This window comes from Ovis aries, chromosome 16 (assembly GCF_016772045.2).
Source record: "Ovis aries strain OAR_USU_Benz2616 breed Rambouillet chromosome 16, ARS-UI_Ramb_v3.0, whole genome shotgun sequence".
NCBI classification, from domain to species: Eukaryota; Metazoa; Chordata; class Mammalia; order Artiodactyla; family Bovidae; genus Ovis; species Ovis aries.
In genome coordinates this window covers 54,113,662-54,138,447 of record NC_056069.1, presented here as the reverse complement: position 1 = coordinate 54,138,447, position 24,786 = coordinate 54,113,662, and the positions used below count along the sequence as shown (strand labels likewise).

Sequence of the window (24,786 nt, the reverse complement as noted above, 5' to 3'; positions counted from 1 at the left end):
TTTCTCACGGAATATCATTTCAAGAGTCTTTGATTTCCTATCCCATTCATTTTCACTTTACTTTAAAAACGAATTATTTTGGTTTTATGCCTCTGTAATTTTGAAGGGCAAAAATCCTTAATTTCCATAGACTCAGCAATGTGGATAAATGTAATGATACTTCAATATCCTAAAAAAAAATTTTTTGCATCAATGCCTCAAATAAGAACATTTTTTTAAATTTCTTATTAAAACAAAAATAACACAAAACAAAAACAAATTCCTCACTACATCGCTCATTGGTATAAGCCGAGGGCAGAAGACATCTTTCAACATGTTAAAAACTGTTGCTATTAACGTCTTCATTTCAAAATGCTGCATTCGTAACCTGAAAAAAAGAGTGGGTTCTGTGCTACTTTTATCTTCAAATGATGGTGAACTACTTGTGACTGTTGGGTTTATAATTTCAAATCTTTTATTTTAAAAAATTACCTTCTGCAGATGATGTAGAAAATAAAAGTTGAAGTGGTTTTGTTTTCTTCAGATAATATTTAATTTGCCTTTAATCCTAAAGGATAAAAAAGAGAGATAATTTAAATTTGAGTCACATATCTTTCAAGAATAGTTCTGGGATTTGTTCTATTCTTGAAAGTGAAAGCCAAGTATATTAATTGAATATTACCATACCTTGAAGCTAAGTACAATTTGAGTTTGAAAAATGGGACTCTTGCCTCTTTCCAGAATGATCAGCTTTAGAGTTCTGCTTTGTTGAATAACTAATCAAGCACTGCCCACACTAAAATGCAGATGAGGCTTAACCCAAAAGTATTGAATCTCATGAATTCACCTCCTCATTGGGATGAGTTGTCTTTATATATATATATAATGCTATTTATTTTAAATAAATAATATTATTTTTTTAAATAACGTTATTTATGCATGCCTGGTGTACCTATAATCACGCTCATTTAATCAGGTTTTCTGACGTGAATAAGTCTACCTGAATTTCTGTGTGTATTATCTGTATATTCAGCTAAACCAAAAGGGAAATGGACCTAAGTACGGATCGAGGTCCACAGGAACAAATAAAATAATGACTAATCATTTATGTAACTTTCAGCATTGCTGAAAATGATTTAGTCCATTGCCCTTCTTTGATCCAGACTTCTACACTGTAGTACACTAAGAATCTAAGCCAAAGCACTTATTTGTATTTAATTGCCACAGTGTGTGCATTAAATCATAATTTCTAAAATTTTGATTTTATCATTATTTGATCATTTTTCCTGTTCTATGAAATACTTCTGTGAATCAGCTTCAGTCATGGCCAGTAATGAAGCTTAGGCTGAGGCTAGACACAAAATAAAAGCCCCCAAAATATGTTCCTTAACTTCTTGGTGAATTTTCCATATGCTGGGTACTTAAATTTTATATGCATATCATATTTAAATCATATCAATAGCTAAGTCACTATTTTGAGTAGTCTTTTACTCTAAGTATTCTTCATGAAAACATATATGGATGGATATGTGTATGTGATTGTGTGGTTACATGAAGGCCATTTCTCAGAATATTTTCCTTCTTATACTTGATAATGGAAAAGTCATAACTTTATATAGAGCTTCATCTTAGGATAGCTTCCTCTTCAATTTCCACTTTGAATCTGTATATGTACATATTTTTCATAGAAATAATTTAAAGTGATTAGTCTTTGGTAAATCCTGCAAGACCTATGTTTGCACAAAGGTAATTTGGAATTTATAGATTTTAATAATAAAGACATTGAATAAAAAATAATAACGGTTTGTATTTTCTCTAACTTAACAGCCACCATGTTGTATAAGGCCTGTCTGTAGAAAATTCTTTTATTGGAAATAAGTAAATTGATTTCAAACTTATATTTTAACTAGATCTATAAATATCAATCAAGGCTGAGACACATTAGTGATTCCATGGTGGAATCCATAAGGAATCAAATAGTCTATAGCTGATTATCTGAGCCTAGAGAGGGCTCAAATTATGTTCAAACTCTTTGCTCACTAAACTACTTGAGAATTATCTTTAAACACTGATAAGTTAAAATTTTTAAAACAAAGTATTGAGTGTGGTGACTCAGGTGGTAAAGAATTTACCTACAATGCAGGAGACCGTGGTTCAATTCCTTGGTTGGGAAGATCCCCTGGAAAAGGGAATGGCTACCCACTCCAATATCCTTGCTTGGAGAATTCCATGGACAGGAGCCTGAAGGGCTGCAGTCCATGGGGTCACAAAGAGTCAGACACAACTGAGTCCTAAATGACTCAGTTCACTGGCAGAACATTTTAAAATACTTTGGCCACCTCATTCAAAGAAACACCTCATTGAAGAAGCCTTTGATGCTGGAAAAGATTGAAGGCAAAAGGAGAAAAGGGCAATAGAGGATAAGATGATTAGCATCACCAACTCAATGAACATGAATTTGAGCAAACTCCAGGAGATAGTGAAGGACAGGGAAGCCTGGTGTGCTGCAGTGCATAGGGTGGCAAAGAGGTGAACACGACTTAGCCACTGAACAACAACACTTGTTTTTCAGACTCAAAGTAGCACAGTAAAAAAATATGAGACCCAATCCATACTTATAATAGTTATATAATTGCCTCATTTTAGAATTTATATAAAAAATATTTGGAATGCTTTCCTTAACAAAATTCTGAAATAAATCAACATCAGAACATATTATTTCAATACTACAGAAGCTACATTTTGCCTCTATATGAGATTTAATATCAGGGGCTGAGAAACAATCCATTATCATTATAATGTGTGATTAAAAATGGATGAACCTGGGTGTTTTTCCACAAAATCAGAGGAGTACTTCCAATACTCACAACCATGTAGAGGACCTTGGCTTTTAAGTTTGTATAGTTTGCCTTATACACACATTCTCATCTTTCAAGCCTCTATCTGTAAAGTTGCCAGATGAATATTAAAAAAAAAATCTGTGAATAGTTTATCAAAATTATAAATCCAAAGGTCTACTTGACTTCCAAAACCTGGTTTCCCTGGTCCTCTTTGCATAGCAAAGTGCAAACACCAGTATCCACAGTTGTTCTCCAAACGTGTACCCTTCTGTCAGGGTGAGCATAGTCCAGCATTCACATAACCAGTATGGATCTCCAGAGGTTGTTCCCCAAAACCCCTGAGTGTCTCTTTTGATTTAACTTTATACTGGAATGTATAACACTATGAGATTAAAAAATGATCAAGCAGCATCTGGAATGCTAAAAGGTTGTAAAACACTTAAATTACATTTTATTCCTCAGGCTTCAAACACAAATTGAGAAATACTCAAATTAAATTTACTTACTTCCCATACCTCAAAACCGAAAAATAATAATAGCACAGGGCAGTTGTGAACAGAGGCAAAATTCAAAATTTTGCAATTGAGTAGAATCAGACAGAAAATGTCTTATAACTTTTGAGGACTCTCGATTATAATGACCTAAAGAGCAAAGGAAAACTTGCCCTTGAAATAAATTTTAATTTGAGGACTTCAAAATTCCAATTAATCTGAAATACATAGATATATTCAATTTTACAGAATAGGCTCACTATGTTATGGATTTTTATTTCACAACCAATATCAACAACAGCAAATTGTCATCTAAGCAATTTAGGGGGAAAAAAAAACCAATAAATTCTGAGAAAAGATCAGATTATTTGGGGAAAATATCAAAAGAATTAAACTTTTATATATTCAGTTAGCAATTGCTTTACTGTTGAAAGTTTAATTAAATTCTCCTAAGATAATGTATTATTTCATTTACAAAGTATGTTTCTATGTAGTTATGAACCAATGGAATTAGAAAATTAGTGTCTGTGAGCCTTTACATAACAAACTACTTTGCAATTGGGAAAACATTTTTATAGATGCTTATTGATCTTCATATAAAGTATAAGATAGGCAGGAAAGTCTTTTCCATCTCTATTTTCTAGTTTGGGACCCTAAAATTCAGTGACATTAGGAGACATGTCTGAGAATAATAAGTGTGAACCTCTAATTTTTTGCTACTAGACTTACATATTTTTTGTAAGTCCTAAACATAAAAGGCTAATCAGACAGTGAGATGAGGGGGAAGTCTGAGCCTCTGTGAGGAATAAAGGCAAGTCAATAAAAAGTCTATGAAGTTTATGTAAATTAGAGGACAATCTTTTCAGACTACATAGTTATGTAAGTTACACTTGTTTTTAATGACTGCCGTGTTAAAAATAACCAAATTACAGAAGTATAAACCAATTATCAAATTTCTGACAACCAATTTGAGGTACAAGAATGATCAGAATTGTTGATATAAATGTCCTAAAACAAATGGAAAAAAAAGAATAGAGTTCCTCAATGTTTTGTATAGGATAAGGTTTGCAGTGTGCCTTTTTTTTTAAAAAAAATAAAATCTTTCCCTGACATATCAGATGGTCTGAGTATATCTTAAAACATTCATTCTATCCACGTAAAAAAGGGGGTTCTCCTGTTAAAGGGGCACAGGCAGGACAGAGACCATAGTCTCCATGATTCAGAGCAGTGCACAACTGGTGCACAGAAGTTGCATACATCATAGTGCAAGCAGCAAATCCCCATGCTCCATCAATTCCATATGGAGAAAAGAAGTGGGGAGGGCAAAGGAAAATGGTACATACGAGTCCATGATAGAGTGGTCTGGTAGGTTGGAAATACCTCCTGTCATTTCAAGAGGAAGCTAATGAGCTGTGTCACAATAATAGGATGTGGATCTCAAGTCCACCCAAAAAGGTGGAAAAAGGTCATGATTACCTTCACCACCACATGATTATCAGTGTACCACCCCTAGAAATCAGAGTCACAAGTGATTTGAAACTTCTTGTTTAGTTTTGCTTTTGAAAAGAAATCACAAGATATTGAAACAAATATCATTGTTTGGCTTAATTCAGGTATTCTTCATTAAACAGTACACAGACTTTATTGAGCGATTGAAAATATACACAAGGAACAATAGCTTTTTCTCTGATTTTTTTTCTTTTTTTTTTTTTAATTTTACTTTCTTCCCTTTAAATAACCCAGTTTTCAATCATGAAAAGGGCACTTGTTTCTACAGTAGCTGTGCTCTGCTTGTTCAGTTCCAAGTACTGTTTCCAAGCTTCTTCCTTGCCATTGGTGAGGTTACATCTCCATTTGCTCAGTAAGCAAATTCTAGAAGGTTGCAAGGATTGACCCCCTAAGTTGTTCTTTCAGATTCTATTTCTCCATAGAGTTCAGCTAATTTTTTAAACTCGGGCCCCCAGTCTCCAAGGTACTGATAATCCTGGTCTGATTGAGTAGTTGCTGAATCCAGGGAGCTGATGGATCCAGCTTCTGATCTCTGACCCTCGTAGGCGTAAGTCTGCAGAGAGTCATAAGGAGGGACGCTGGGGTCTAGGTCGGCTTCCGCTAGTCTTTGCTTAATAAATTCCTGAACATCTATACTTTCCAGGGTGGACAATGTTTGGTGCCTGGGGGTAAGTTTCACTTCCGGTCTGATATCTCTGCGGTACTTGAGCTCCTCAGCAGCAGATGGATTCCTCAAGGCGGTGATGTCAAAGGCCTCCGTGTCTTCCTCGCCGCCCCCCTCATCATCATAGGTGACCACATTTTCCCGCACGTCCTCCTCTGAAATGATCAGGGGCTCTTTTTTGCTGCGTCTCAGGGTGATGAAAAGTACAACAATAGCTAAGCAAAAACAGAGAGAGGATGAAAAGTTAGAGAAAAGAACATCAGCAAGTTCCAACCATTCTCATCAGCTATGTTTCATTTGGGCTTACATTGTGATCTCTGCACTCTCAGAATACCACTGCAAGAATTTTTAATATCCCGAAGAATGTAGAAAATGATTATCCCTACAAAGCAAAGGAAATAGTTGATCTGGTGAACGCCATGATATTCTCATTTGCCAGGCTATGCTTTCAGGAATCCTGACTTGTGTTTAAGTCTAACCACTCATTGTTTACACTGAGGGGAATAGATGATGGAAAAGCAATATGAAATTCTGACTGGAAAAATTATTGTGTGTTGGGGTCAATCTATAGATATTAATTCATCTAAAGATACATACACTAAAAGCAGGGTATTTTAAGTTTTTGTAAAACAGGAAGAAGGAGCCCCTATCTTTAACCCTTTTTGATTCTATATAGAAATAAAAGCAGGAATATTTTACATGGTTCATCTCTTTTGTCCATTATCCTTGAGAATGACATTATCAGGCATTAATTATTGCATTTAAATATCAGATTGCAAAATATGTTTATGTTAATGTAGAAATATTTATGTTTAAGTTAATGTAGAAATATTTCCATTTACACAATGCTCTTTACATAATATTTTTATTTAATGCTCAAAATAGAGCTGGGATTTCCTCATTTTTAAAATGAAGAAACTGAGACTCAGGAAAAATTGCATGAGTAAGTACTGTGTAACTTTAGGTCATACAAATGGTGGGTGGAAAAGTTTGGGCTCTAGTTTATTACTTTTCACACTAAAAGTGATGATGTTTCCATTGACATATTCAACTTTACTATTTTAAAAATATAGAACTGAGTGATCTGCTGGATGTGTGTCTTAGGGAAATTTTTCCAAATACACTGAATAGTTTCTTATTACCAGTAGTGTTGTAGCCACTGGGTAAACTGATAGAAATATATCCTGGGTATTTTACCTTGGTCCTTCTTTCATTACTTCAAATTATTCAGTTGGATGCTATTAAACCATTACTAAACAGAATTATCTCATTTTACTCTTTGTCATTAGGCCCAAGGTCTTTTACTTCATCTCTACAGACTGTTTTCTTCTTGGTTAGCTGATATTCTACATTTTATTATGAGAATTATTAGGTTCACTATTATTTTAAATATCACAATATGATAATCAGAGAAATATATTCAAATGGAATGTAGGATTACTAGATTTAATAAATAATTCAGGACACCCAACTAAATGTGAATTTCAGATGGATAACAACAAAAATATACTATATGTATAACATGAGATGAAATAAAAATACATGTATAATGTATGTATATGTGTATACATAAACAATATATATAGTGTGTGTACATATGCACATACATATATATGTATGTATAATCAATTATATCCAAAGCAATATGGATATGTTTTATGGAAACACTAAAATATATATAAAATATGGGTTTATCTCACTATTAAGCATGGGGAATATTTTTGCTTATAATTTAAATATGAAAGTGAAAGTTTTAGGCACTCAGTTATTTCTGACTGTTTGTCACCTCCATGGACTGTAGCTTGCCAGGCTCCTCTGTCCATGGGATTCTACAGGCAAGAATATTGGAATGGGTTGCTATTCCCTTCTCCAGCGAATCTTTCTGACCCAGGGATCAAATTTTGGTCTCCTGCATTGCAGGCAGATTCTTTACTGTCTGAACAATCAGGGAATATATATATTATATATTAATATATAGTATATACTATATAATATATATTAATACATATATATAAACATGTATATAAATATATATATATATACACACACACACACACACACACATATAAACATATATATAAACATGTACATGGGAGAAGGCAATGGCATCCCACTCCAGTACTCTTGCCTGGAAAATCCCATGGATGGAGGAGCCTGGTGGGCTGCAGTCCATGGGGTCATGAAGAGTCGGACATGACTAAGTGACTTCACTTTCACTTTTCACTTTCATGCACTGGAGAAGGAAATGGCAACCCACTCCAGTGTTCTTGCCTGGAGAATCCCAGGGACGGGGGAGCCTGGTGGGCTGCCGTCTCTGGGATCGCACAGAGTTGGACACGACTGAAGCGACTTAGCAGCAAACATGTCCATATACATACATATATGTGAATATACATAGCATAAGTATGTCTTGTTTAATATATCTGGAGATGTGTAAGTGCATACATATACACACGTGCATAAACACCTACAGATCTATAATTTTATACAAATTTCACATTTTTATGCTGTATTTTGTCTATCTTTATATATGTATATTATATTTTATTTGGAAATCCTGATTATATGTAAGCTTTAATAAATGATCATAGAGCAAAGAAATAGCAGGTTAGCTATCCTCTGATAAAAACATACCTGACACCCTAGATACAATCCTTCTATACCTCCCTTCCCCTCTAAAAAGTAACTTCTATTCTTCATTTTGTTATTATTTCCTTGCTTGTCTTCAATAGTTTAAACCCTTTTTATGATAGCCCTAAACTAGATAAGTGTTCCTGCATTGAACTATATATCATACTGTGTACATGCTTTGAAGTCTTGAAAATATGGAGAGGAAAAGGAATAGGTATTCAAGCCAGAAGTGGATAGGATAATTACTACAGGGAGGTCTACCACATGTGGAAAGAGAGGGTCACAATACTGGGAGGAATCTAATTTTGCAAAGAGGCAGGTGGAAGACTGTGGGAATGAAGAAAAAGAAAAAAAAGACAAAACATCTTTATGGAGAGTCAAGGAATCATCTGGAAATGTAAGGAGTAAAAGGATACTGACTGGGTAATGTGAAAATGCAATGGGGAAATTAGAGTTGACATGGTAGAGCTTTGATTATTATTTGGAATAGAGTGATCACAGAAAAGGCTGGAAATGAAATGCTGATTCTACATATGACCCGACTTCATAAATGCTCTGTTACAGAGTACAATATGTTTCTATTCACATGATTATTCTTTTTGCTGAATGCCATCAGTAAGTATTTGATATCTCACTATTTATTTTAGTATAAATTCAGCCAATAGCTTTTAAACTCAGTAGCCCAAGCAGAATCCTCAAGTAACATACTTCATTCTATCCAGAGGTTTATATTTATCATCCACCATATAGTTCTGCTCATCATTATAGTTAAGTGAGGAGGCTGTTCTAGATTAAAATATCTATTGATAGTTCTACACACTGCCTAATTTATTATAATAAAATTTCTTAGTGTTTTCAATAAATCAAGCTATTTCTCTGTATGTTGAAATGGTTGATGATGGATGTCAAGGGACTTTATGTGATAGATAACAGGGAGAATGTAATCAATACTATTACCAAAGTTTGGAGGTAATATACATCCTTTACTAATACTAGTGTTCTATTTGCCTAATGAAACATATTTGATAATGCTGGATTTATTGTTATGACAGCTTCTAGTTGCTTAAAAAGCTATCCCTGACTTATATGGGTTGATTCAAAATATATATGCTAGTTAAATTTGAATGTACAGTTTTACATCTATTTCTTTCTAGGCAAAGAGAGTTACTAGGCAGAGACAAATGATTCCTAGATTTGTTGCATACCTATTTATTATAAAGATCAATATATAATTAGCCATACAATCTGGAACACCTTTTGAGGGTGGAAAGGGATTTTACTTATAATTACACCAGAATATCAGGACAAATATAGACATATAGTCCCTTTGAAAGTGAAAGTGTGAGTCTCTCAGTCTTGTCTGACTCTTTGTTGACCCCATGAACTGTAGCTCGCCAGGCTCCTCTGTCCATGGAATTCTCCAGGCAAGAATACTGCTGTAGGTAGCCATCCCCTTCTCCACGGGATCTTCCCCACCCAGGGATCAAACTCAGGTCTCCTGCATTACAGGAAGATTCTTTACCGTCTGAGCCACACTGTACTCATTAGCGAAACAGTCATGTGTGCATGCTCAGCCGCTTCAGTCATGTCCAACTCTGTGAGACACTATGAACTGTATAGCCCACCAGGCTCCTCTGTCCATGGGGTTCTCCAGGCAAGAATACTGGAGTGGGCTACCATGCCCCCCTCCAGGGGATCTTCCCCACCCAGGATTGAACCCACATCTCTTTACGTCTCCTGCATTGGCAGGTGGGTTCTTTAGCACTAGCGCCACCTGGGATAGTCAGTGGCAAATTTAAATCAACACAGAGAATGTGGATGCAGAGAAGAATGTGGAAGGTACATTCCTAATGACTTTCTTTACGCTCATGTTTGTTTAGTAGATGTTCCTGGAGCAGATGGCACACAACAGATACTCCATAAACAATTCTTATGTGGATTAACAAACGAATGATATTTCTGAGAGTGACAATGTGATGCTGGGTTAATTAAGTCTTCATGAATAATAATTGTCTCACTAGAAAAATAATTTTTAAATACTTTAAAAATCAGCTTACTGTTCCTAAAAATTCCAGACACCTAATTTTCCTTGAAAGTATTTCTTAAAGTGCTTCCCCACAATCGCAAGGCCAAATTTATTTAAAGAGAATGAGTGAAGATAATAATCATATTTGAAAGTTAAACCCAATTTTAAAAATGGCAAGCAAGTAATATATTTGAATTAGTCCCTCACAGTATATCAAACTATAGATGTATAACAGGGTAGAACTTCTTTCAGTGGTTCATCTGAGAAAATATACTATGATAGAGCTACGGAGTTGCTAAAAAAGAGAAAGAGAGATAGAGAACTTGTCCTCTGTTCAAATTATATTATAAATAATTTCTGGTATTTTGCAGCTTAGTTATATGAACTGGAATGAAATGAATAAATTGTAGTATTTTTAGATGTCTTTATTCTGATGAATATTTTATTCTTGGTTAGTGTATTTCTTTTTCTTTTCTTCTCATTAAGCGTGACCATAATTTTAATCCTACATGATTCATTTCATTTAAGAAAATTAAAATGAATATCATTATTCATAAAGAGGTTCAAATTTGTGGAAACAGTTTTCTCTTTGTTTTCCTCTATATTATATTTACTTACTCATATAATCTTTCCAGTACCCAGAGTACTAAGGGGGTTTGAATTTTCATAACTTAACTGACATACAACTTACATTTGAATAAATTATGTATTGACTCCTAACATACCCCCCAAATACTTTTCATAGCAGATATTTTTACCCCTAAATATCACTTGATTTGTTCTTTTATATCATCATATGTTAGCACTAAATTTGGTAGGATGAAGTGGCCCAAGTCAGGGAGACTATTTTTATTAGCTTCTGTAGCCATAATTGGTAATGACACTTCTCACTGCAAGTTATTTTTTCACACCCAGGGGAATCCATAAAGTCATTCACAATAACTTTGATGACAAATAGGTTTGACATTTATCTTCTCATCAATTTCACTTCCTCTCCTAGCCCCTCATTCTCCTCTCACCCCATCCACCTTAATTTCCATGCAGGAGGAAATCTATATCCCCAAATACGAGCAAACTACTTGGTGAATTAATCTAAGTCAGCTGATTATATGTGATGTGTGGACTATGAAGGTAGCTGGAAGAAGTCCGTTTTGGATCCTGATTAAATAATCCCTTGCCCTGGTTTGCTCTACCCACAGTTCTGCACCCTCTGACAAGTAATGGAGTGGGTTGGGAAAGAGATGTCAGATGCCCAGGAGAGGAGGGGAATTCCAAGGACCCCATTTTCTAGCACCAAACTGACTGCATCATGATGGTTCACTGTAAATTCTTTCCTATCCATTCCTTAAAAGGGATCTGAAAAGTTAATCCTGACAAAACATAGCTCACAAGGTGTACATTTGGCACTTAAAGTTAAAAGCATCATTTTCTAGTAATCAATGTATACATAGATGAGGTCTACCAAACTGCAAAATATTGAATAATATCTAGCCTATAATAAAACATAAATAAGCAACACATAATTTTACAGATGACTGTAAGGTTATTCTAGTTGAAACTTCATTTTCATAGATTCAGAAATAGAAGCAAAAAGACTTTGTGGGTCTTGAGATCACACAGTTAATTAGTGGCAAAACTAGGGCTGAATTTCCACTATCATAGTCATGTTCACAAAGAGCTACTAAGTGAAACATTTCAGTATCAAAATATTAGTTTCATGATTTATTTAGCTGTTGAGGTTGAATGCAAATTCAGAATTAAAAGTTCTAAAATAAAGTATTGCTGCCTCTGATATTGTTGATATTTTTCTTGCAGCCTATGAACTCATATATTAGCCAATGCTATTTCAAAATTACAAATGTCTACATTTCAAGTTTGTGGGCCAGATATTTTCTCAATAACAATATATGCCCTTACAGTGCCAAGAAAAATATAAATTACATTAAAATAATGATTACTTAAACCCAAGCTTAAGAAATTCTGCAACTTTTGAATTATAGTGTAAAGACATTTGATTTCAATAAAAATTGAAGGAGCAAATGTACATTTGTACATTATCAAATGTAACCTTTGTTTCATTAGCCCTGATGTATACCATAATTTTTAGAAATGTTCTCTTATTTACCTCAAAGAGTGGGAAAAGCCATCGTCATAAAGTCAATTAAACAAATTTATTGTTTCATGAAATAATAAAATGTCATTTTATGTAATATAGGGGCTTCTCTGATAGCTCAGATGGTTAACAAGTCCTCCTGCAATGTAGGAGACCCCAGTTCAAGTCCTGGGTTGGGAAGGTCCGCTGGAGAAAGGATAGGCTACCCACTCCAGTATTCTTGGGCTTCCCTTGTGGCTCAGCTGGTAAAGAATATTATATTATGTAATATACTTAAATGTACCTTACATTGATATCTGTCAGTTTTAAAGGTTTTAATCTTAGTATGCAAAATAATTTTCTGATGATAAATGAAAATAAAAGCCAAAGGTAACAGGCTTCCACCACTGAAATATCTTTCAGAATAAGGACTTGGAAGAACTTATATTAATGTCAGAGTGTTCTTTTTTTTTTTTTCTTTAATTGAAGCATAGTTGACTTACAAAAAGTCACTGAGTTCTATTCTTTGTAGTTTCAGTTAGGAAATCTAGAGGGTTCAATGTTGGTAGCTGTTTATTCTTTGTTTTTTTTTTTTTTTTTTGGTTGTTGTTTTGAAAAATACCATATGATATCACTTATATGTGAACTATAAAATATGGCACAAATGGCCCTACCTACAAAACAGAAACAGACTCACAGACATGGAGAACAGACTTGTAGTTATCAAGAGAGAGGGGGTTGGCGGATAGGGTGAGAGAGGAGTTGGGATTAGGAGACATAAACTATTGTATATAAGATGGATAAAGCACTGTATAGCACAGGGAATAATATCCTATGATAAATCATAATGGAAGAGAACATGAAAGAAAGAATATATGTGTTTAACTGAGTCACAACATTTCTTATCAACTATACTTTAAAAAATTAAATTAAATTAAAGGAAAGAAAAACCCATCTGATTTTCCGGGTTGCATTCACCACCATGCTTCTACTACAAAAGACTATACTACAATGAAATAGCTCTTGTTATGAAGAATCAAACCTCCATGCTCCGAATTGCCAAGTGCAATTGACACATTTTTTGCTCAATTTACTTAACTTTTAGGCAGTTTTTGCATGGTTGAATGCTCTGTCCTCCTCGATACACTTATTTTCTTTGATTTTAGGACATCACTCTTACTAATTCTGTTCCTTCTTCTGTGATTTCTGTTTTGCCCTCTCTGGTATTTCATCCTTCTTGACTTGGTGATCACACTGCAGTTTATCACAGTCCTGGTCTATCCTTTCTCTCTTCATAGTCTCTGGCTGTGGTGACATCAACAAAATGCACTTCTCGTGTCCCCCAGCTCTGGGAAGGTCATGGAAGATCTTAAAGATGCACAGTTAGCACGAGATGAAAAGTCTTCGATACTGTTCTCTGTTCTAACTCAGCTGCATATCTAGTTTATCCAAATTTTTGTTTGTTTGTTTTCTGTAATTTTTGGCTATTATACTCTTAGCCTTTGGATACTTGTTTCTGGAAAAAACACCCTATCATAAATAGTAAATGTTTGCTTACTGACCTGAAATAATTAACACTGTAAGGTTCAAATGGAATCTCAGGTACTTTCGATAAACATTCAGTGAAGATTTTGGTAAATATTTTCATCCTGTGTTTTGCATCCTGTTACCCAATATCACCTTTGATTTCTGCTAAAGCATCTTGATATTATCAAGCTTTGTTCACTTCCACTCTGAGAGTGAAAGCGAAAGTCACTAAATCCTGTCCAACTTTTTGCGACTCTATGGACTATAGAGTCTATGGAATTCTCCAGGCCAGAATACTGGAGTGGGTAGCCTTTCCTTTCTCGAAATGATCTTCCCAACCCAGGGATCAATTCCAGGTCTCTCATATTGCAGGCGGATTCTTTACCAGCTGAACCATGAGGGAACGTGCTGGTCCAAATTATGTTGTGTCTGAGTGAGACAAATGCATCGTATTCCTAACTGGAAGCCCTTGTCATCATGAGATCTGCTCTCCACTGCACTCATAGCTGTCTTTTTTAAGCATACAAATTTTATGATGGGACAAACCTACTTTAAACTTCTCCTTGCGCTCCTAAAACAAAGCCTACCTTTTTTTTTTTTTTTTTCATTTTACCCCATCCTTTCTACTCAGCCTCATGTCACCTTGATCTCCACTCCTCTGTACAGGTAATTTGTCTTCTAACCCAGGAACAAAACAAGGGACATTCCTTGCAAGAATATATCTGTCTCACCAAAGTATGTATATTGCTTGTTTTTCTTACATGTGAACATAAGAACAGAGAACAGAACAAAATATATGGCTGCTATGAGAAAGCTAGAGGGTGAAGATACAATGGAAACATGTATATGTACCCATTTAAACTCTAAATCAAAAGATTCTTTACATATACCTTTCTTATAAAAAATCTGAATTTGCTGTCTCACTTTGTATAGTAATTCTAGAGAGTTAATAGTAATATTGGCTTCAAACGCAGTTGGTAAGATTTTGACTTATCAAAGCTAACATAAAATTAGAGAAATTTTATTTTAAAATAAAATGTAATGCAAGAAATAAACTAAAATATATTAGTTTTAATTTAATAATAATATCTGATATCTCTGAGACCAAAAATTATTTTAGACTTACTCTTGTAAAATTCAACTGAGGTCGATGACCAACTAATATTTTAGACTGATAGAAGTTTCTATAGGAAACTTATTCTTTTTATTTGGTGGTCAGATTCATTGTAAATAATGTCACTTACGTTCTTTGAAATAAATTGGAAAAGCCCTTTCAGTATGGGATTCAGAATACTTAATACCAATTCTTTCTAAAGTAGATATTTTCTTAAAAGATTTCTCTTATCCTATCCTTCCTTCTCACATTTCAACTCTTTCATAACATTCAAAGCAAATTATTTCAAGGTTAATTACGGTATCAAGAAAGTTATTTAGAAGAAAATCAGTGCAGTCAAGTTTTCATATTACATAAAGCATTCCTAGCTCTAAGGTCTTGTCAAAATGACGCTGTCTCTGTCTGTTTTCATCTCTGTATTTGAACGCACCACTGTAGGGTACACTTGGAACTGGCATCATCCCTTAGGATTTAGAGTGACTTACCTAGGAGAATGACAACACACAGAAGAATAGCGATTAAGGCTCCTGTACTCAAACCAGCCGAGGACAGGAAGGCTTCGGCATGGCAGGTCCGCACGCGCCCATCTCTCTCGCATGCACAAACCCTGATGGTGAGGGTGCTGCTGCTGCTGAGAGAGGGGATTCCACCATCAGAGATCATAATGGGGAGATAATACACATCCTGAATAGTTCGACTAAATCTCCTCCGCCTTGTCAGAATGCTGGCTGTGTTATCTATGACAGACATAAGCAGAATAAAATGTACTTAGTAAAGCCGCCGTTAAAGAGTCACATTTCCTTTAATGGATAACAAGGGTATGTGTATTTATGCTTTCTTTTATGAAATGGATAAAAGAACGTGAAGGGATATTATTAACCAGTTACTAAAACTGGTTATTAAATGGAGAAAACTATGTGACAAATTAATAAGGCCTGGACTAAAGGGGAGGGGAAACAGTGGATGACAGAGGAGGTAGAAGCAATAAGCATTTGGGGGGTGGACATTTCAGCCAAAGGATTGAAAGGGATTCATGGACACCAAACTGTGGGATGGGCCAGTGTCCCTATCCCAAACCTGGTGATTCTGATAAAAACAGGTATCTATATGTTTAGCAAACTTCAAGTGAGGTTAATATACAAAAATGTTTAAGAACCATTGGTACAGGTAATATATTTATGGAGACACCAGATAAATTGATACATTGTTTTACACTTGTGATTTGAAGAACTTTTGTTATAGTGGGAACACCATGGGAAAGTAAATGATGAATAAAATAGTTAATTCCATTTTTATGTGCTTTTAAAATGCCATATACTATGGTAAATAATTGCATGATGGCTTTTGATCAATCCATACAACCATGAAAGGGAGAGGATACCAAATTCCTTACATTTTAAAGAAATTCATTTTTATTAGGAATAATACTTTTAAAATGAATAACTTGAGCCCCATGGGGTAAAATGCCCCAAATTACAGAGCTAGACAATAATCAAGCTACACCCCAATACATTCTAGAACCTGCTCAAAACCAGGATGCCATGCTGCCACTTCTCCACCAGTTCACCTGCAGTTCATATTGATGGCCTTGGATGCACTTAGGACATATTTATTTTAGCATTGTTATTTCTCCTTCTGCATCTATTAGCTAAAAGATCCTTTAGGTGCACATCCGCATGTGCTGTTCAGAACTCCTGCATAGAGTGACTTGTTACCTGAACTGTAGATTGCTACCTGGCCCAAGGTCACATCCTTCTGGAGCAGCACATAATCAATGACTCATTAATTCAAGGTTATACAGATCAAGTCACTTCTGCTAATTGCAGGAAACCTTGAAGGGCAAGCTTAGTTCCAGCTTTCCCATGGGGTCAGCCATAGACATGTTCGAATTTTATGGTCACTTAATTGCTCACTCTCCCCTTTCTTCCATTCTCATTGTGGTCCACAACTGCTGATCATGATGACACACTTGCAAGAAGCACCCTGTCCTCCAAGCTCCAGTCCAGAGCCTGCTTCCCAGAGAATCCAACCTTTGGCTACAGCTGTCAATTAATTATTTTTCACTAAAACGTTAGTAAATTGTTAGATAATTACTTCTAGGAATTCTTTTTCTTATGTCAATTTCTATTACTCAGAAAATTGGAATTATATTACTTATGAATATGCTCATGATAATCTTGATATAACACCCTATAGATATATTTTTGATTGTATATTGCCAAACTAATCCAAAAGACAGATAATATTTCAAATATTCAATGGAATACAGATAATAAAACATGAGTGATTTTTATATGTAAAATTTATATATAGATCTATATGAGATATACATCTATATGAGTTGTTGAAGGTGTGTAATAGAATATAAATAATCTAATAAGTTACTACAATTATTTTCTTACATGGAAGAAGAGAAATTTAAAGAAAAGTGTATTGATTGTCTACTCTGAAATAGGTTTCAGAATGATGAAAAAAAAGAGGAGAAATTGCATCATATGTATTTTTAAGAGTAAAACCATCACAGGTACACTCTCAGAAACCCAGACCTTTGATTAAGCACATCTATCAGGTGTAGGATGTTGCATAGTGATTAATATAAAATTGCCTCTATTCACAATTCCTTAAGTTAAGGAAAAGGTATGAACAGATACAGACACAAACATGTTTGAGGATCTCACAGTCGGTCCTCTGAAGAAAAGATGGAAGACACTGGTCCCTGGTCCCGAGAAACCTCATAATGTGTAGAATGACATGGTAACATATAAGGGTAGGTGGAGATTCCCCTTTATGGTTCTAGGCTTGTGTCCACTTTACATTCTTCATCTGGTAGCATGTACTTTATCAAGATAATTATTGGAAATACAATCAGAAACAAGATGAAAAACAAGAAGAAAGCCAAAATATGTTTCTAGGGCACTTTAAGTTCTCAAATAGAAAGCTCTCAGACATGGAGACATGACAATATTCTTTCATTTTCCCAGCTGAAGGTCTGACTTTTTTATTATTATTATATTTTACTTTACAATACTGTATTGTTTTTGCCATATATCAACATGAATCCACCACGGGTGTACATGTGTTCCCAACCCTGAACCCTCCTCTCACCTCCCTCCCCATACCATCTCTCTGGGTCTTTTGAAAAAAAAAAAAAAAACAGATTCAGAAAGCAAAATCTTCCTACCTAGAAAGGCTTAGCATAGCAGAATAATGAGCTCTTGACAAAGGATATTGTGTTCCTCTCTTGACCTGTAGAAAATGTACTTGGCAGTAGGCTCACTGAACATGAACAAGCAAATTTTGAACTAAAATGAAAGGGATAAGAAGATACATATATATCTACATGCATATAAATATACTTATGTATGAGAACAAACTTTATCTCACTTAAATTGCAATATTACATGACGAGCAATGCCTCTAAACTTGAAATATAAGATGTAAAAAATAAACCAGTCCCATGTATTGGGACTTCCCTGGTGGTCTAGTAGTTGAGACTCCTGCTTCTACTATTAGAGGCACAGGTTTGATCCCTGGTTTGGGAGCTAAGATCCCTCATGCCTTGTGATGCAGCTATTAAAGAAAAAAAAAAGTATTACAGAAAGTCTTGAATAACTTTAAAGCAGACAAACATTCATATGAATTGAATAAATGGAAACCATACTAGGATGTTAAATCTGTGAATAAGAAGTTCTAATTTTCAATGCCAAATAAAGGATGATCTCTAATAATGTGTACTCAATGTTGGTTCTTAATTCTAATTCTTAATAATTTGGATGAAGACAGAGGATAATTGAATGGTTGGAAGCCAAGCTAATATAGCTAACCCTGGATTAGGATTCAAGGAGATTTTGAACAGCTAGCTAGCACAAAGAACTCAAACTAACAAGAAGACAGAAAATAAAGATGTATATTAGATGTAAACTTTGCTGGGTATCATATGGGAGAGAACTCGAGTAACATCTTTTGATTACAAATGCATACACTATCTGAATGCAGAAATGAAGCAACAGATCTGAAGCAGTCTCAGAAGCATTCAATAAAGCTGTGGAATTTCTATGCAATTCTTCATTGGGAATATTCCATTAAATACTGTCCATAAGTTTGGATCTACTATCTTAAAACTGATATTTTAACTCAGTTTTTAAGTCCTTGACATTGAAAAAAGGTTTAGAAAAATATGTCATATGAAGAATCTTTGAAATAAAGAGTGTCAGAATTCTACATGTCTTGTATGAGTTTAGGTGCCCAAAAGGTCTTGGAAATTTTCCAAAAAATTTTGAGAAGCTCTGAGTAATTATTATCTTTCTGAATATAATCAACATTTTCCTGACATTCCCAGCAACTATATTTCAATGCAATGTCAAAAAAATCCTAAATGTGTTTTAATATTTTAAAGTAAATGACAGTACATTATTTATTTTGTCATATATCCCATTTCTTGTTCAGAAAAGGATGTGCACACATATAGGAAGAACCAGGGAGACTGCCATGCAAATATATGATAGTTGACTCAAGTAGATATTTATAAATATCATTGTGATGACTGTAAGAGAAATGAAACTTGAAGTCCTTTTAAAATAATAATAATAACTTATTTTTGCAGGTATAAGAAGTCCGGGGATTTCATAACTGATAATTTTGGAAGGATCTTTCACATAAGATATTTATAGTAAAATGTAAGGTTGGATAGGAATAACTCCAACCTTTATATTTCTACAGGGACAGAAGGCTACAAATTATAATAATATAACACAAATAGCAAAGTGCTTCTAAAATTCAGATATAATTTTATTGAATCAGTAATATGTGCTCTAGTATTTCTTTAGTCAAAATCTTGAAAGATCTTGAATGTTTCCGATCTTTGTGCTACTTTCATAAACTCCAGTACAGTTTAAGTTAAAATGAGGCATGCTTTTAAAATACTCCCAAGGGGAAAAATGTCTTACATTAAAGTCCAAAATTACCTTTCATCTTGGAAAATATGAAAACCATGCGTTCTTCAAAACTCTTGAATTACTAGGTGCCCATGCACTCCCTGACATTTCAACTGATTCCTTATTTGATCATGCAGGTATAAAGATAAACTTCATCTCAAGCATAGCCAAGCAGACTATTAAAATGATATTTCTGAATCTATTACAATAGCAGCAAAGTTTGAGATCTTTAATTAAAGAATCTCTTTAATTGGACTAAAGTTTATTTCCTTTGTTTTTTTTTTTTTAATCTGAAGAAAACACTAGGAGATAGAACCTTATTTTCCACCAGAGAGATAAATATGCATGGTTTCATTTTATTTTCATTTTTATCTGGTCTTCCAGCAGCAATAAGATACATTCATAATTTAACTATTATCAGAGTCCATGCAGGAAACAATGCTCTTTTGCTTTCCTGAAAAATACCCTTTCACATAACAGGTACTTGGTAAATAATGATTTGAACTACACTTGGCAGGAAATTGTCTTCTGTTATACTTTCCTTATTATGTTATATATTAAGAAATTAAAACCAAAGTAAACTAATCTATCTTGATCTCCTCATGGTCTCTGCTTAAGGTTCATTCTTATTCTTCTCCTGTTTCCTGACTTCCTATTCTTTTAATCCTAGAATTGCCCTAATCTCAGTTTTTGAGACTCTGGATTCTGCCCATTCATTTAAATTTGTTAACATCCTCCTGGCCTCACTGTGTTTCTGCCAAACCACAGAACTCTGATCCAATATGTCATTATGTTCCTATTTGCACCCTGGAATGTCACCCTTTTCACCATCTGCCGCAATCCTTCTTGATAACTTTTAAATCCCTGATAAATACAACCATCCACTGTCTAAAGATTTGCTTTCAAATTCACAAATTTGCTGTTAAATAGTTATAACCATCATAAATGACCCTAACAAGTATAGAGGGTAACACTGAGTATGTTCTCAATGGAGATGAATAATCAGTTTATTAAAATTAATAGTTCATCAGATGCCATACAGTAGCTATTCTAAGCTTATTTTGCCATTTTCTCTTGAGCCTCAATCCCCCATGCACAGCGGGAAAATATCTATTTCTGAAAAGAAGCTCCTATCTATTATCAACATATTAAAACCACATTTGAAAACTGCTCAACCCTTCCCTGCTACTAATAATGTCTATCTATGTATACAAGACTCTGTATACTATTCACTTTAAAAAGAACATGAATACATATGAGACAAAAATATGAATCTTGTAGAATATCAGCAAATTTGCTCATGAAAAGCACATATAAATTTGCAGAAGAGTGTTAACATAGGTGAATAGGGTGGTAAAGAAGAAAAACAGGAGCTTTTAAAAATAGAAACCCGAATCTAAAATAATTCATAAGCATGTCACAATAATATAACCACAGAAACTGTAGAACTACAGATAAGAGCAGCAGTTTATTCACTCCCCCCAAAAGGAATATGAATTGCAGCAGAAACCCTGTAGTCAATATTTATCACATACCTTTAAATTATGGTAGGAAATGAATGAATCAAGCATTCTACAGTAAACTATATTTGGGCTTGATATTTATAAACACTGAAGGAAACTGTTAAGATGAATTTTTAGAGAGTTTGAAAAAGTGAACACATAATCCTGTTTAAAAATTATTTAAGATTCTATGTTTCAAGTTTCTTCTGCCTTAAGGCAGAGAGTAGAGTTGATGACTCCTGCAGCATTTTTGTGATTCTGAGCAAGGAAGGAATTAAGGCAAGAGTGTAACCTACATTTTCACAACAGGAAAACAGAAGCAAAGTGGTGCAGAATAGCAAAATCAGTCATATTTTTATTGCTTAGAATACGTGTCAGCAGTTTTTTGTTTTTCCTTTTTTTTTTTGCTGACACTGTGAGTAGGTGTATAAGAAGGTGATAAGGTGTGGGCTAACAAACATATATATATTTATAAATGAAAGTTTAAAAAAATCAACAGGAGTTAAAATCCCTAAGGAGAGAATAAAAGCATATTTTTCTATCTACAGCAGAAGATTCATTAAATCTTCTTTAAGTTGCTGCTAAGTCGCTTCAGTCGTGTCCAACTCTGTGCGACCCCGTAGACGGCAGCCCACCAGGCTCCCCCGTCCCTGGGATTCTCCAGGCAAAAACACTGGAGTGGGTTGCCATTTCCTTCACCAATGCATGAAAGTGAAAAGTGAAAATGAAGTCATTCAGTCATGTCTGACTCCCAGCGACCCCATGGGCTGCAGCCCACCAGGCTCCTCCATCCATGGGATTTTCCAGGCAAGAGTACTGGAGTGGGGTGCCATTGCCTTCTCTATTCTTTAAGTTACCCTTTCCCATTTTAGAATCATGATGGCTTACAGACTGTTTGCCTTCTCATTAGCCAAGATTTGAGTCTCTACCTTTCTATGAAGGATAGTGTGATTCTGTCAAGTATGACTGAATTAAGACTGAGACTTGACTAGAAGGAGAAAGGAAATTCGTAGCTGAACAAAAACAATATGTCTTGTGTGTCAGCCTCATCACTGATGGTAGTGACTTGGGATACAGCTGCTCCCACATCCACGAGAGGATGTTTGAGGCATCATTTGCAGCTATAACTCAGGACAGACTGTGCTTGTGCTATTTTATTTAGGAATGGGAGGAAACGCTAAATGGTCTCTTGAAGCCCTGTGGATAAAAACAGAATTTTAAATGGTTATAATCTGTAGAGAAATTAAGCATATTACTACACCAGCTGTGAGTTCTCATTTGAAGGACAAAATAAATGATGGGAATATTGACTGCTTGGGATCTGACAACGCCAAAGAAGTACAAAATAAACATAAAATCTCTTATGGTTTCCGATATATAGCAAAGTAAATAACTGCATTTCACTATCAGTGGACTGTGAAATCTGAAAGAAAATGCCCCAAAAGATATTTTCGTCACAGCTCCTAGTCAAATTTGAAAACATCACATCTTAAAATCAATGCAATGTAAACTTAGATATTCTTCATCAAACCCAAACAGCCACAAGGAAAAACAGTATTTTCTGAAAATAATATTAAGTATTTTGCTAAAAATGATAAAATTTATAAATAATATAACCTTCACTTTTAGAAGTAATATTATAAGGAAACAATAAAAAGTAATAAAACCAAGGGGGAAAAGTCTTCAAAATACTGGAACAAGTTGAAAATGACAGTCTACAGAATCTTTCATTTAATATGCTTTAAAGTGGTCATTTTCATTGCAGTTTATTCATTATGTTAGAAAGAATGTGCTATTTGAAGTCATTCATTTTTAAAAAATGGAAGCATCTACAGAAGTGGGAAACATATATCTAAAGGAGATAACCTAGAGATAAATATGAGTAACAGATGTTCTTGATAGTTAATTATCAATAAAAAGTAAGATGAGAATTTTCAATCTAAAAGGCACATGAAGTGGGATTTAGGAAACTGAATATAGAGATACAAATATACACATAGTTAAAAATGATCTCTTTCTCTACCAAAATCTTTAAGATTTACAAATGTACTTGATAATTGGAATTAAGCCTAGGAATTAGTCTGGCAAATCTCCTTGCATCAAATAAAGCCTAGTCCTCCCAGAGGCAATATAAAGATCATGAAGCAGAAAAGACTTGTAGACTAAGGATGATTTTATATTGGTGGATTAGGCTACACTTTGCTACTACAAGATAAATGAACAAAAGCATTGTACATTCAGACCTTTGGGGTAAGCCTATACTCCTAGATTTTAAGACATTACAGCTTTGGTTCATTTGCTATAGATACTTAGTTAAGAAGTTGAAATTATACAGTGGATTTTTTTTTTTGATGTCAAAAAGAAAAGTTTACCTATCACAATTTAAAGAGAAGATGGTTGTAGGAAAAACTACATTTTAATCAGAAAACATATCTTGCTTTCATTGTTGTCTTAAGGTAATAAAACTTTTAAATTCTAACTTAAAATTATCATCTGAACTCCTGTTTTGCATTTTAAATAAATTTGTGCTATTACCAGTATATCAGCTAATGATAAAAATAAGGTCATTATCAAAAAATGTATTTACATTATACCTTTTGCTGTATATATTGTCAGAAAAATAAAAATCATCACTTGGCTATTTTCCAAATCACAGAAGTTTTTTTTTTTTTTTTAATAGCTAATCGGTCATAACTTTCCAGATAAATGTTAAAGACTCTTGTTTGTTTAATAAAAATGTTTTTATCTATCACAATTTGGTACAAGAGCAAGTAAATAATTAATGGGAGAATATCTTGTCTATTTTTGGGGGGAGACACAAAATACAGCAAAGTGTTTCATGCCTCGTGTTTTTAATAGCGAATTAAAATGCACTTGTTTTTGCTTTGTCATATCTCTGGCTAAATTCTTAAGACTAATGTCACATTCTGTCATCTCTATGCTGTCTTCATTCCCCATATCAGTGAAAAGTGTTTTCTCATCTGCTCCAGCTAGGGGAACAGGACTCCATTCTGCAAATCATGTTCTACTTCTTTTAATGATACGACTTCCAGTCATCCCTCTAAAGAAACTCACATTTCACTGCCTTCAGCTGTGAGTTACATTCATATCATCTTTATTTTCCTAGGTAGGTGGAGAGTCCTTTGAAAGCAGGAGCTGTGTGTTTTATTTCCTTGCATTCTGAACAGCTTATATCATTGCCTCAAATACATCAGACAGTGCCTTGAAGACTGAATGGCAAGGGGGAAAAAGCTAACTTAAGAGCTGACTACAGAATTTCTTTTAGAAGAAAACATTCTAAAACAGAGAGTAAGAATGGTGGTGAATAGTAATACAGTGTGAGGTTGGAGAAGAACATGCTGGACAGACCAGTGTGAAGTGTCAGGGGTGGGGATAAGGCTGAGTGTATGTGTGTATGTGTATGTGTGTATTTAAGGTGTTTTTCTATATTTTTAACACTGTGCAATATATGAGTAC

At 34.4% G+C, this 24,786-nt stretch overlaps 1 protein-coding gene across 6 annotated transcripts in view; it reads right to left on the bottom strand.

Annotated features, from left to right (window-relative positions):
- Nucleotides 1-3,247: 3,247 nt before the first annotated feature.
- CDH18 (cadherin 18) overlaps nucleotides 3,248-24,786 on the bottom strand; it is a 1,280,123-nt gene continuing 1,258,584 nt past the window's right edge. For 3 of the 6 annotated variants that reach the window (XM_060400264.1, XM_060400265.1, XM_027980148.3), the window contains 2 exons: nucleotides 15,359-15,610; nucleotides 3,248-5,698 (listed from right to left, as the gene is read on the bottom strand). In XM_060400264.1, the coding sequence (XP_060256247.1) occupies nucleotides 5,208-5,698; nucleotides 15,359-15,610 (743 nt within the window). In that variant the 3' untranslated portion in view covers nucleotides 3,248-5,207. The remainder of the gene's footprint in view (nucleotides 5,699-15,358; nucleotides 15,611-24,786) is intronic. The other 3 variants (XM_060400267.1, XM_042233918.2, XM_060400266.1) reach the window with 3 other exon arrangements.